At 35.4% G+C, this 15,183-nt stretch overlaps 1 protein-coding gene across 8 annotated transcripts in view; it reads right to left on the bottom strand.

Annotated features, from left to right (window-relative positions):
- The window catches only part of Atp11b (ATPase phospholipid transporting 11B (putative)), a 116,946-nt gene that overhangs the window by 83,127 nt on the left and 18,636 nt on the right, over window positions 1–15,183 (bottom strand). For all 8 annotated transcript variants that reach the window (XM_078043713.1, XM_078043712.1, XM_078043717.1 and 5 more), the window contains 4 exons: window positions 14,802–14,891; window positions 12,738–12,818; window positions 653–760; window positions 227–355 (listed from right to left, as the gene is read on the bottom strand). In XM_078043713.1, the coding sequence (XP_077899839.1) occupies window positions 227–355; window positions 653–760; window positions 12,738–12,818; window positions 14,802–14,891 (408 nt within the window). The remainder of the gene's footprint in view (window positions 1–226; window positions 356–652; window positions 761–12,737; window positions 12,819–14,801; window positions 14,892–15,183) is intronic.

The raw sequence follows: 15,183 nt of genomic DNA, 5'->3' as shown, positions 1-15,183 counted from the left end.
CCATTTTCAACTTGAATTGACTAAACCATGTTAGACCACTCTTAAAATAGATATATAATAACACTTATTCTTTTAAAAAATCATGCTTTTTAAAAGTTTCAGTAATTAAAAAAAATGTCTTCTTCATCAGGTCAAATTTTATTACTTAACCAAAGGAAAATATCAGTAATAACACAAAGCTATTTTGTTCATCAAGAGCAGCACTCTAACATATATATGAACAAACCTTCAAATTAGTTTCTCCATCCAAACTAGCAGTTGTAACATGACATGAACCGTCAAGTCGATCTGAGGACAGAAGCACCAAATCTGCAGGGAAAATTTCATCTTTGGCTATTCGAACAATATCACCCACCTATGAAAAATGTTGGGGGAAAGCTGAGTAAACAGATTTTAAAAGGTAAGGACTTATAAGAACCTTATCAGAGTATTTCACTTCATTTTATTTCTTATTATTTTGGTATTAGGAGTAAAATCCAGGGCCTCCAGCATGCTAGGCATGCACCCTACCACTGAGCTGCACCCCAGCCCCTATCATATTACATTTATGTAGAAAAAACAGGCTAAAGCCTGTTGTACTAAAGTATAATCAAGATAGAAATTAATGCTCTAATATCAAAATACTATTTTCTATTATTTACTAGATGCATACCCGAATGTTTTTTGATCTAGTTTTCACAAGGCCACCACTTCGAACAACATAAACAGGAGCTCCATTTACTTCATTATCTGAGTTATGTCGTAACCAATCTTCATATCCCTGTAAATATATAAAGAATAAAAAAATACCCCTTTCAGTATAATTTTAAAACCATTTTGATCAAGTAAGAAAAACATTGTGAAAACTTCCTTAAAACATTTCAGGGCTGGGGATGTGGCTCAAGCGGTAGCGTGCTCGCCTGGCATGCGTGCGGCCCGGGTTCAATCCTCAGCACCACATACAAACAAAGATGTTGTGTCCTCCAAAAACTGAAAAATAAATATTAAAAATTTCTCTCTCTCTCTTAAAAAAAAAAAGAATAAAAAAAACCACCACATTTCATTCACCAGATATTTGACATTTGTTCTTACTAGAAATACTCTGTTCTTTTGGTTTTCATGATATACATGGTTCCTGTTTTCATAGGCTCTCTCTAGCTACTTCTCCATTTCCTTATTGGAGGTCCACATTACCTTTGTGGACCCTTTTCTCACACTTCACCCTCACTATTTCTGGGTATTCATATAATACAAAATATATGGTAATTCTGAAATTTCTATCTCTAATTCATATCCTTCTGGATTCCAAACTTAATATCTAGCTGCATTATTATCTCCATTTTGATGTCTCATAAATATATTTTTTAAAATTTTAATTAGTTTAATGGTTTGTTGATTTCCTTTTAAAATTACATATATTATAAATAATTTATGGTTTGATATAGGTAGGGGAAGTACAGAGAGGGAAACAAGAACATCAAGAGGAAACAAACAAACAAACAAAAAAACAACATCATTTGCATCCCCAAGAAGCAAACAACCACTGTTGGCTTCTTGTGTCTGCTTCCAAAGATTATTATTGGGTATTTTGGGCTTTTTTTTTTTCATTTTTTTTTATTGATTGTTCAAAACATTACAGAGCTCATGATATATCATCTTTCATACATTTGACTCAATTGGGTTTTGAACTCCCCAAATACATATTGCAGGCTCACTTCTGTTACATACTCACATTTTTACATAATGGCATATTAGTGACTGTTGTATTCTGCTACCTTTCCTATCCCCTACTATCCCCCCTCCCCTCCCCTCCCCTCCCATCTTCCCTCTCTACCTCCTCTGCTGTTCTTCAATTCTCTCCCTTTTTTCCCCCTCCCCCTTGCCACTCATAACCTCTTATAATTTTGTGTATCACTGAAGGTCTCCTACCATTTCCATATGCTTTCCCTTATCTCTCCCTTTCTCTCCCCCCATTCGTCTTAGTTTACTGTTAGTCTTTTCCTCATGCTCTTCCTTCCTGTTCTATTCTTAGTGGCTCTCTTTATATCAAAGAAGACATTTGACATTTGTTTTTTAGGGCTTGGCTAGCTTCACTTAGCATAATCTGCTCTAATGCCATCCATTTCCCTGCAAATTCTATGATTTTGTCATTTATTAGTGCTGCATAATACTCCATTGTGTATAGCTGCCACAATTTTTTTATCCACTCATCTATTGAAGGGCATCTAGGTTGGTTCCACAGTCTAGCTATTGTGAATTGTGCTGCTATAATCATTGATGTGGCCGTATCCCTCTAGTGCACTCTTTTAAGGTCCTCAGGGAATAGTCCGAGAAGGGCAATAGCTGGGTCAAATGGTGGATCCATTCCCAGCTTTCCCAGGAATCTCCATACTGCTTTCCAAATTGGCCTCACCATTTTGCAGTCCCACCAGCAGTGTACAAGTGTGCCCTTTTCCCCACAACCTCGCCAACACTTATTGTTGTTTGACTTCATAATAGCTGCCAATATTACTGGAGTGAAATGGTATCTTAGGGTGGTTTTGATTTGCATTTCTCTGATTGCTAGAGATGGTGAGCATTTTCTCATGTGCTTGTGGATTGATTGTATGTCCTCCTCTGAGAAGTGTCTGTTCAGGTCCTTGGCCCATTTGTTGATTGGATTATTTGTTATCTTATTGTTTAATTTTTTGAGTTTTTTGTACATTCTGGATATTAGGGCTCTATCTGAGGTGTGTGGGGTAAAAATTTGTTCCCAGGATGTAGGCTCTCTATTTACCTCTTTTACTGTTTCTCTTGCTGAGAAAAAACTTTTTAGTTTAAGTAGGTCCCATTTGTTTATGCTTGTTATTAACTCTTGGGCTACAGGCGTTCTATTAAGGAATTTGGAGCCCAACCCCACAATATGTAGATCGTAGCTAACTTTTCCTTCTATCAGACGCAGTGTCTCTGTTTTGATATCTAGCTCCTTGTTCCATTTTGAGTTAACTTTTGTGGCTGGCGAGAGAAAGAGATTCAATTTCATTTTGTTGCATATGGATTTCCAATTTTCCCAACACCATTTGTTGAAGATGCTATCCTTCCTCCATTGCATGTTTTTAGCCCCTTTATCAAATATAAGATAGTTGTAACTTTGCGGATTAGTCTCTGTGTCCTCTATTCTGTACCATTGGTCCACCTGCCTGCTTTGGTACCAGTACCATGCTGTTTTTGTTATTATTGCTTTGTAGTACAGTTTGAGCTCTGGTATCGCTATACCTCCAGATTCACACTTCCTGCTTAGCATTGTTTTTGCTATTCTGGGTCTTTTATTATTCCATATGAATTTCATGATTGTTTTATCTACTTCTACAAGAAATGCTGTTGGGATTTTGATTGGCATTGCATTGAACTTATAGAGAACTTTTGGTAATATCGCTATTTTGATGATGTTAGTTCTGCCTATCCATGAACAGGGTATATTTTAGCATCTTCTAAGGTCTTCTTCTATATCTCTCTTTAGGGTTCTGTAGTTTTCATTGTATAAGTCTTTCACCTCTTTTGTTAGGTTGATTCCCAAGTATTTTATTTTTGGGGGGGATATTGTGAATGGAGTAGTTGTCCTCATTTCCATTTCAGAGGATCTGTCGATGATATACAGGAATGCATTTGATTTATGCGTGTTGATCTTATATCCTGCCACTTTGCTGAATTCATTTATTAGCTCTAATAGTTTCTTTGTAGACCCTTTTGGGTCTGCTAGGTATAGAATCATGTCATCTGCAAATAGTGATAATTTAAGTTCTTCTTTTCCTATTTTTATGCCTTTAATTTCTTTCATCTGTCTAATTGCTCTGGCCAGTGTTTCGAGGACTATGTTGAACAGAAGTGGTGAGAGAGGGCATCCCTGTCTTGTTCCAGATTTTAGAGGGAATGCCTTCAGTTTTTCTCCATTTAGGATGATGCTAGCCTGAGGTTTAGCATATATAGCTTTTACAATGTTGAGGTAAGTTCCTGTTATCCCTAGTTTTTCTAGTGTTTTGAACATAAAGGGATGTTGTACTTTGTCAAATGCTTTTTCTGCATCTATCGAGATGATCATATGGTTCTTGTCTTTAAGCCTATTGATGTGGTGAATAGCATTTATTGATTTCCGTATATTGAACCAGCCTTGCATCCCAGGGATGAATCCTACTTGATCATGGTGCACAAGTTTTCTGATATGTTTTTGTATTCGATTCGCCAGAATTTTATTGAGAATTTTTGCATCCAAGTTCATTAGAGATATTGGTCTGTAGTTTTCTTTCTTTGAAGTGTCTTTGTCTGGTTTTGGGATCAGAGTGATGTTGGCCTCATAGAATGAATTTGGAAGAGCTCCTTCTTTTTCTATATCTTGAAATAGCTTGAAAAGTATTGGTATTAATTCTTCTTTGAAGGTTTTGTAGAACTCCGCTGTATACCCATCCGGTGCAGGGCTTTTCTTGGTTGGTAGTCTTTTGATGGCTTCTTCTATTTCTTCCTTTGTTATTGGTCTGTTTAAATTGTGTGTGTCTTCCTGTCTCAATCTGGGCAAATCATATGCCTTAAGAAATTTATCGATATCTTCGCTATCTTCTATTTTATTAGAATATAGGGTTTCAAAATACTTTCTAATTATCTTCTGTATTTCTGTAGTGTCTGTTGTGATATTGCCTTTTTCATCCCGTATATTAGTAATTTGAGTTCTCTCTCTTCTTCTTTTCGTTAGCATGGCTAAAGGCTTGTCTATCTTATTTATTTTTTCAAAGAACCAACTTTTAGTTTTATCAATTTTTTAAATGGTTTTTTTTGTTTCAATTTCTTTTATTTCTGCTCTAATTTTAATTATTTCTTGTCTTCTACTACATTTGCTGTTGTTTTGTTCTTCCTTTTCTAGGTTTTTGAGGTGTAGTGTGAGTTCATTTATTTGTTGGTTTTTTTCTTTTTTTGATGAAAGAACTCCAGGAAATGAATTTCCCTCTTAAAACTGCTTTCATTGTGTCCCATAGATTCCGGTATGTTGTGTCTGTATTATCATTTAACTCTAAGAATTTTTTTATCTCTTCCTTTATGTCTTCTGTAACCCATTGATCATTCAATAACATATTGTTCATTTTCCATGTGGTGTAGGATTTTTCCTTCCTTTTTTATCACTGATTTCCAATTTCATTCCATTATGGTCAGATATGGTGCATGGTATTATCTCCATGCCTTTATATTTACTAAGAGTTGCCTTATGGCATAATATATGGTCTATCTTTGAGTAGGATCCATGTGCTGCTGAGAAGAACGTGTATCCACTTGATGATGGTTGGTATATTCTATATATGTCGGTTAGGTCTAGGTTATTGATTGTGCTGTTGAGTTCTATAGTTTCTTTATTCAGTTTTTGTCTAGAGGATCTGTCTAATGGCGAGAGTGGTGTGTTGAAGTCACCCGTAATTATTGTGTTATGGTCTATTTGACTCTTGAACTTGAGGAGCGTTTGTTTTATGTACGTTGCAGCTCCATTGTTTGGTGCATACAAATTGATAATTGTTATGTCTTGTTGGTGGATGGTCCCTTTTAACAGTATATAGTGTCCTTCTTTATCCTTCTTAATTAACTTAGGTTTGAAGTTGATTTTATTTGATATGAGTATGGCCACTCCTTGCTTGCTTCCAAGGGCCATGTGAGTGGTATGATTTTTCCCAACCTTTTACCTTCAGCCTGTGTATGTCTTTTCCTATCATATGAGTCTCCTGAAGGCAGCATATTGTTGGATTTGTTTTTTTGATCCAGGTTACTAGCCTATATCTCTTGATTGGTGAGTTTAGGCCATTAACATTTAAGGTTACAATTGAGATATGATTTGTACTTCCAGTCATGCTTCTTAATTTATTTATTTTAGTTTGGCTAGTTTTACCTTTTGGTTATTTTCCTCCTCCTTTACTGAGATACCTCTTGTTGTTAGTTTTGGGCACTATTTTTCAATTCCTCTTCTTGTAGTATTTTGCTCAGAATGCTTTGCAGTGCTGGTTTTCTTGCTGCAAATTCTTTTAGCTTTTGTTTATCGTGAAAGATTTTAATTTCGTTGTCAAATCTGAAGCTCAATTTTGCTGGATACAGTATTCTTGGTTGAAATCCATTATTTTTCAGCGTTTGAAATACATTGTTCCAGGATCTTCTCGCTTTCAAAGTCTGTGCTGAGAAATCAGTCGTTAACCTAATTGGTTTACCCCTGAATGTAATCTGTCTCTTTTCTCTCTTAGCTTTTAATATTCTCTTCTTGTCCTGTATGTTGGCTATCTTCATAATTATGTGTCTTGGAGTTGGTCTATTATAGTTTTGAATGTTTGGGGTCCTGCAGGCTTCCAGGATTTGGCAATCCATTCCATCTTTCATCTCTGGGAAGTTTTCTACAATTATTTCATTTAATATGCTGTCCATTCCTTTGGTTTGAATCTCTGTGCCTTCTTCTATCCCGATGACTCTCAAATTTGGTTTTTTAATGACATCCCATATCTCTTGAATAGATTGCTCATGGGATTTAAGCATCTTTTCTGTGTTGACTATACTCTTTTCAAGTTGATAAACCTTGTCTTCATTATCTGATGTTCTGACTTCTACTTGATCAAGTCTATTTGTAATATTCTCGTTTGAGTTTTTAATTTGGTTTATAGTTTCCTGCAATTCTAGGATTATTGTTTGATTCTTTTTTAAGATCTCTATCTCCTGGTAGAGCTCGTTCTTTGCCATTTGAATTTGTTTGTTTAATTCATTTTCAAAATATATTTTTATTTCTTGGACTTGCTGTCTCATGTCTTCTCTAATATTCCTTTTCATTCGAGTTAGGTATGCCTTGAGTTCTTTCCCTATCCCTGCTTCTGATGTTTCTATGTCCTCTTGTAGAATTAAGTTGTCTTGCATTGTTTGTACTCCTTTTTTCCCTTGTTTTCTCATGTTGTCCCTGTTGCTTTCCAGCTCTATTTGATTGTCGTGTTTCTGCTCTCTTCTATAGATTTGTTTTGGTTCTGTATTACTCTGATGTCTCTCCTTTGTGTTGTTAAACTATGCCTGCTAACGTGGATTCCGCTGTGAAGGAAGTTCCGACGTCCGAGCTCCAGTGACGACACTACTTTGCTATGACCGGCCCCAGTTCCTTGCCGGGGTGTCCTGATGGGGGGGTGTGACTGGACTGTCTCTGTTTGGTTTCAGCTCCCTGTCGCGGCAGGTGGACGGTCTCCAGTTGCCCAGTATCACAGGCCGCGGGCGGGTGATCGGTTGCCTGCGGGCGGGTGTTCTCCTACCGCCCAGCTACGCGGGCAGTGAGTGAACTGTCGCTGGTGGGCCTGCAGCTTCCAGCTGCCCAGTCTCGAGGGCCTTGCCTCTAGCCTCCTGGTTTCTCCTGCTAATCTTGGTTTCTCCTGCTAGACCAGATTTCCCCTGAGTGATGGTGCTCAGCAGTTCAAACTGTACTCTGGGCCTGCCGTTTGTTGGGTGTGGAGGGTGACTATTGGGAACCCCGGCACTCTATTGTTTTGTTTCCGTTGCGGGTGATAGAACTGTACGGCTTCCTTCCTTTATGCAGGCTCACTCTGATACTCCCTCCCACGCCTTCTGTAGCCGCAGGGCAGGCCGCGTGAATCAGTTGCCTGGATCTCCGGGGTCCCCCAGTTGGCAATTGGGATCCCAGGTACTCTGTCCTTTTGATTTTTCTTGCTTGCCCCTCCCCCAGCGCTAGCTAGACAGGTTTCGTTTTGGCTGCAGATGGGGAGGGGGGGTTGCAGGTCAGGTGCCTCTAGTTCCCCCCTAGTCTTTATGCAGGCTCACTCTGATACTCACTCCCCCGGAAAGCCTAGGAGAGATTTTATGAGAGTTCCCGATGAATGGGGGATGGGCTGAGTGCCACACACCTGTTTTGTTGTTTGCAATCTGTCGGAGAGTGGCAGTGGATACTTCAGCTTTTCAAGATGCTGGCTGCTGATTGCCTTGGTGGAGTGTCCGCTGTGGGGGATGGGACTGTACCGCTTCCTTCCCCGTCTAAAATCCCGTACTCAGCCCGGTGGTCAGTGCGGGCTTGGCTGGCGGGATTCCACCTCTCTCATAAATATCTTACAAACTAAATTTAGGATATTTCCCCCAAAATTTGTTGCATTTTCCATATTTCCTAACTTGACTCATGCCAAAAATCTACAAAGTCATTCTTTTTTTGGGGGGGCATGCAAGGCAAGCACTCCACCAATGGAGCTATATCCCCAGACCTTGCAAAGTCATATTCTTGACTCCTATTTTCCTAACACTATTCCATCACTAAATTCTATCACTTTAATGTACAAATAATATTTTATTTTAATTACAAAACATAAAATCACACTGTATTATTAAAGACTATAAACAGAAAAAAAAGAAGATTTTGAAACTTAGATTGACTCTGTTCACTTTTTAAAACAATAGACCAAAAGAATTAATTATAATTACAGGTTGAGCATCCCTAACCTGAAAACTGGAGTCCCAAAATGCTCCAAAATTCATAACTTTTTGAGTAATGACATGATGCCCCAAGTGGAAAATTCCACACCTGATCTCATGTGTAAAATATCATGTGCAAAAATATCTCAAATACTGTACAGAGTTATCTTCAAGCCAAGACTACAAAGTGAATATACAACATAAATACATTTTATGTTCAGATTTGGGTCCCATCCCCAGGGTATCTTATTATGCACATGCAAATATCCCAAAAATCTGAAAAAAAAAAACCAACCCTGAAATCCAAAGTAATTCTATCCCAACCATTTCAGATAAAGAATGCTCAATCTGTAGTACCATAAAAAACAGGGTAGACTATACAGGTCATTACTAGAAAGAGAAACAGACAAATATTTCACCAAGAATCTTTTGATGTTAAGGAACATATTTTTTTTTTAAGTAGAAAAGACTTTCTGTGCTATTTAATCAAGGACTCAAGGTAAAGTATAAGTACAGATAATGAGATGACACTTAAGAGATAACATTAAGTGACAGAAAGTAAGGTATAGAATTATAGACTATGTTTTATATTATCGTTTGTGGAAAATATCCTTGCCTATATGAACACTTTAGATAGATAGGCTAAGTTATATTGGCCCCATTTAAGCTAAGATATGTCAATCTGAGAAAAATTTAATGGAGTCAAAACATCTTTTCTGAAACCGTCAAAAAGTACACTTTTATAGTAGGAAGACATTAACAGCAAAGCTATAATAATAAAGGCAATATCTTTTCTAATATAAGTTTATAAATTCTAGTTCCTTGTACGTATTACTGTCAGATCAATCTTCATACAACATTGTTTTAAATTACTATCCTGCTCAAAATCCCTGGTGACTCCCAAACCTTAGAGCAAAGAATCTTATAGCTTCCTTAATTTAGTATCTATGTTAATTTCTACTATTACCTCTTAGTATTTTCCTAAAGAGGCTCAAACATTAATTAGCCTTATAATTCCCCAAAATAGGTCTTGTCTTTTCTCTCATTTGAGTCTTTGAGTTTGTTTCTACCTTAACATTTTTCATTTGTTATTTTATCCATGTTCTAAGACTCAACTAAATAACATTCCTCCACAGAATCCTCCTTGATCATCCAGATGAAGTGCTACATCACTTTTTTGAACAGTCATATCTAGTATATCTTATTACCACTCTATGTGGTTATTTTTGTATTTGGTCTTACCTTCCTACTTCATGGAGTTAAAGCTCCTAAAAGGTAGAGACCATCTTATTTACCAGAGCACTATATCTTGAGAATATATGACAAGTATATACAGATGGGAAAATTTTAAAAACAAACAACTGGTAATGGAGTCTTTCTTATTTTGGCAAAAGCGAAAAAAGCAAAAGCAAACTAAAAAGGGAGAAGAAAAGAATACCAATAAGGTTGGATCGTAGCAACTTTCACTTCTACAATTTTTCTGAATTTCTTCTCTTGATTTATAGTGACAGACATAAAGACTGAATAATATATCGAAGAAAGTACTTTCTTTGTTTATTAAATGAGTAAACTTCGGAATAGTTATTACAAAACAGAAAAATTCAAGTCCTGAAATTTGCTTTGAGAAAGGCAGAAAAGCCTTATAGGTTAAATTTTCTCTTTGAAAATTATATATTTCCTCTTTTGCATTAGGTGTCAAGAAATTCTCATTTAAATTTAGTTCTAGGGGTTGGGATTGTGGCTCAGTGGTAGAGTGCTTGCCTAGCATGTGTGAGGACTAGGTTTGATCCTCAGTATCACAGAAAAATAAACAAACAAAATAAAGGTATTGTGTTCATCTACAATGAAAAAAAAATTTTTAAAAATTTAGTTCACAACAGCAATAACCATACTAACTCAGGTTTGAAGTATAATTTCCCTGTTTCTTACTTTAGATTTTATGCATTTTTACCTAACCCAGTTTAGAAGAAGACAGGATGTCAATTATTATTATAATTATACTAAATGATTGTTTTATGGATAGGTATATACCATAATTTTTTTCAACTCACTTCATGAATGGTATCAAATTCCAATTAAATGCAGTTCATATTTGGCCAATATATACTGAGAAATAAGGACAAGACATATAATAACATTTTACATTGCTTTAAAAATATTCAATAGGTTAATTTATTCATTTATTCAGCTAATATTTAAAAGCCCATAGAGGTGTATGGTCTCATTCAGTCACTGGAAATAAGCCAGTATATAAAACAGTCTCTGTCCTTAGAGAGCTAAACATTTGAATGAAAATGATAAACTTTAAGCAAACATTAATTCAACAGAACACCAAGTCAGAATAAATGATATGAAGAAAAAAGATGGAAAAAAACATTAGGGAATGGTATGCTATGACCAGGAAAAGCCAAAGTTCAAGTATCTAAGTAAAATGAGGAATTGAGCCATGCAATTACCTGGTAGAAAAACTTTCCAGGAAGAGTACAGCAGCAAGTCATAAAGCTTTTGGATAGGAGCATGCTTACTGCATTTGAGGACAAAGAGAAGGGTACAAGGGTACGGCTAGAGGACAGTGAGTATATGTAAAAACAATGGGAAATAAAGAGAACCAGGAACTAGACTGTATATCTGTGTAGATCATTGAAATGGGTAGTGTTTTGGTCAGTTTGACAAGAAATTCCGAACAGTTTTAAATAGGAGGGTGGTATTATCTGATTTTAAGAGATCAATTTGGCTATTATATGGAAACAGCAGGAGAGCAAGAGTAGAAGTGAGAAACTATTGGAAGAATAATGCAATTGTCCAGGGAAGAGATCATGATAAGCAGACTAATGAGGTAGATCTTGAAGCTAGGGACAAAAATAGTCAAAGAAGGAGATGCCAAGGTTTGCGGTGGACAGATGGCAGAGCCATTAATAAACTTTAATAAGCGTTAGAGAAAAAACATCAAGAGTTCTGTTTGAGATTCTTGTAAGACATAATAAGCAGAACTGTTGTGTAAACAGTTGTACATGTGTTGGAAGTTCAAATAATAGTTTAAAGATAGATATAAATTTGAGAACTATCAACATACAGATGATACTTTAAATCACCAGACTAGATGAAATCACTTAAGAGGAAAGTATATATATAAAAGAGGTACAAGGGATGAATACGTGTTACTCTGATGAGAAAAATTACATCTGGAAAACTGTACAGAATGATTTGAATGCTTACTGAATTACATGCACCAATTCTAGTCCTTGATAGAAGCGTAAAGAAAGAAATCAAACTAAGAGCTGTGGCTCAATATTCTTTGCTACACTAGATTCATAATTTAATTGTTAATCCATAGACTCCTCTTATCCTCCTTACATAATAGAAAACATACTTCATCCCAAAGTGTTTGTCAATTTTATTTTCATGTCCATCTATACCTTATCTCTTACATCTTCTTCTTATTTTTTTTTTTGGTAGCAGGGATTGAACCCAGGGGCACTTAACCACTGAGCCACATTTCCAGCCCTTTTTTAAACATTTTATTTAGAGACAGGGTCTCATTAACTTTTGGAGACTGGGTTTTAATTCCTAATCCTCCTGCCTCAGCCTCCCAAGACACTGGGATTACCCTGTGCCCAGCCCTATATATTACAAAATGAAAGTTCATCACATTTAGATAAGTCAATTAACTCTCTCCGTTGGTAGGGATCACATCTCTGTATAATCAGAGAGCCTGTCAAGACTTTTTGAGAGTGCTAGCTATAACAACATGACATTTTAAAGAAGTCTTTATTTCTTAATTAGTATGTTTATCCTATAATTTTGTGTCTCTACACCTAGATTTTAATGTAAACTCATAATTTGGCTGAAACTTTTTTCGTTAGGGTGCTACTTTACATAAAAGTATAGTTGTAAAAACTAAGAAAGCACTATACAACTTTTATTCACAAATGTTCAATCCAGAAGTATGCTTTTTACTACCTGTAAACATATTCCTTCGAACTATTTTTCTTTAAATATCACCAGATTCAACTAAGATGATTATAATAAACTGTTTCATATATAAATTGGCTTGTACATATAGTATTTGTTTTTACATGCTTCCTAGCTGTGTCAAAGGAGCAACATTTTAATAATGGTAATCATTTATCAGTCATCAGGTACCCGAAATATAATAGACTGGCTAACAGTTTGATTTTATTATATATTAAACAAATTTATGCTTTTTTAGAAATGGAATTCTTTTCAGGATAATAAATGTTACTTTGTTGTGGAAAGATTTAGCAACTTAAATGAACTGAATGAAAACAACAATAATAGAAAGTATTTCATACCTGCTTTATGGCGGTTACTGTTATCACAAAAAATAATGGAAGTCCACTGGTAATTGGACTGGTAGGTGTATCAATCATGAGCTAGATTAAAAAGAATGCAGAGTATTATTATTTTATACCATGTACATCATACTATTAACATCTAAAATCTCATTCTATTATGCAGCAAGTATAATTTAATTTATAATTTCACAACTTCACCTTATTGGCTATGATATAAGGATTGGTAGAATATTTAAATCTGTATCGTATACCCACATACATTGCTAGCGTGGACTCAGTCACTCTGCTTTCTTAACACACAGGGTATTTTTAAGTTCTTCTTCAATATTGCCCAGAAGTGGAGCTATAGCTGTTCAGATCTTGTTTTACAATTTATTTGCACATCTTGAAAAATGCTGATAAATGTGTCAGTAATTTTTACCCTCTCATTCAGAATAAACTCAACACTGGGAAGTGAGAACTAGGAATGGGAGTATGGAAAAGGTTTTTGCTACAAGCAATTTTGTTCTATCCAGCAGTCAGAGGGGGACAGCAAAGAAAATGATGCTGTAATTAAAATGTAAATCATACAACTGAGGTTTCAATAAGTTGCTAGAGAAGTAAAGAAGTATTTACAGCAGTGATTACATATGGTTAGCAAGAACAGGGGCCTTATGACTTATTACTGTTCCTTTACTCTGAATAGGGCAATTAAATTTGTTCTATTTCACAGATATGCTAAATTCCTGATCTTAGCTAGTTATTTCACAAAGCCATGTATACTATTTGGATATGGCTAATATGACTTCTCACTTTTCCAAGAAAACCAAACACATGCTCTCTTGACATAAATCAGGAGATCCTTGAACTCTGTTCATAAAGAAAAGCAATTTTAAAAAAATGTAAATGTTTCTCAAAGCATTAAAATGATTGACTAGTATTAACTTTTCTTTTTTTAAAATATATTTTTAGGTGTAGATGGGCATAATACCATTTATTTATTTATTTATTTATTTAACGTGGTGCTGAGAATTGAACCCAGTGCCTCATACATACTAGGCTCTACCACTGAGCTACAAATCCAACCCTAAATTTTTCTTTTGAAATCCCAGGTTCTACTGAGAGAAAAGTAAAGAGCTTATTAAAAAATTTCAATGCCATAATGAAAGAAATTTATGAAGTTTTCTCCTAAAAGCATAATCTCTGAAGGAAAATGATAATCACTATTTTTACATCTTGACTTATACTCAGATTTCATAGGCTTCTCTCTTGATAATTGGGATATATAAGAAAAAGTATAATGTCAAGATTTAGAAACTGGCAAACCATATTATAATGAACAGAAAAGGCTCTCCTGAATAAAGACTCTGTACTCCTGGAGATTCTTAAAAAGTAGAACTGTTTAAAAAATTTGAAATTAAAATTTCTTTATTTGAGATGGGGGTCTCACTATGTTGTCCAGGCTGGCTTCGAATTCCTGGGCTCAAGTGATCCTTCTGCCTCAGCCTCCTGAACAGCTAGGGCCACAGGCATGAACCATTATATCCAGCTAAAATAAAACTTAAATTAAAAAAACAAAAGAATTTCACTTTATTCAAAGATGATTCCATAGGTAGGCATGTGCCAAAAATATGCACTGTATATTAACAGCCAAAATATGTTCTGTGCAGGATTCTGAACTATGATAGGTTATATCTTAGCTTAGATTTCAGTTATCAGCTCTATGGTACATCAGTAATGAAACAAAATACAACTGATCTTAAAATCCATAGGCTATTTTTTAGAAATCTAGATATGATTTAGAGAATTTATTCTTTGACTACATTGTGACACCTCTTATTTTAAAAAAATGATCCCATGGGCTGGGGATGTGGCTCAACAGCGGTTTGCTGGGTTCGATCCTCAGTACCACATAAATATAAAATAAAGATGTTGTGTCCACCGAAAACTAGAAAATAAATATTTTAAAAAAATGATCCCATGGTCAAATACCTAAGAACACAATGTAATTTTTCCCTTTTCTAAGACATATTTTTAGAAAACATGTTTACAAACAATAATCCATTAAGTGATAAAGCTTACCTGAACCAAAAATATAATAAGAAAATAAAAGTTTGCCACTCTTCTGAATTGTTCAAATAAATTTTTTGGAACAAAATTCCATACAGTATACTATAAAAAAAAGAAAGAAAAAGATATCAATAAATTAATGTCCTAAAAGAATATATGCTATATTGATGTAAACATAAGAAAAGTAAAATCAGATTTACTAAATCATCAAATTCATATAGTTTTTTTTTCCTTTGTGTGTGTGTGTGTGTGTGTGTGTGTGTGTGTGTGTGTGTGTGTGTGATGCATGCACATGTGTGGTAATAGGGACTGAACCCAAGGGTACTCTACCACTGAGCTACATCCCCAGTGTTGCTTATGTTTTATTTTGAGACTAGGTCTCACTAAGTTGCCC

The sequence above is a fragment of the Ictidomys tridecemlineatus genome, chromosome 3, assembly GCF_052094955.1.
Source record: "Ictidomys tridecemlineatus isolate mIctTri1 chromosome 3, mIctTri1.hap1, whole genome shotgun sequence".
Lineage (NCBI taxonomy): Eukaryota > Metazoa > Chordata > Mammalia > Rodentia > Sciuridae > Ictidomys > Ictidomys tridecemlineatus.
This window is presented reverse-complemented; position numbering and strand designations above follow the sequence as displayed.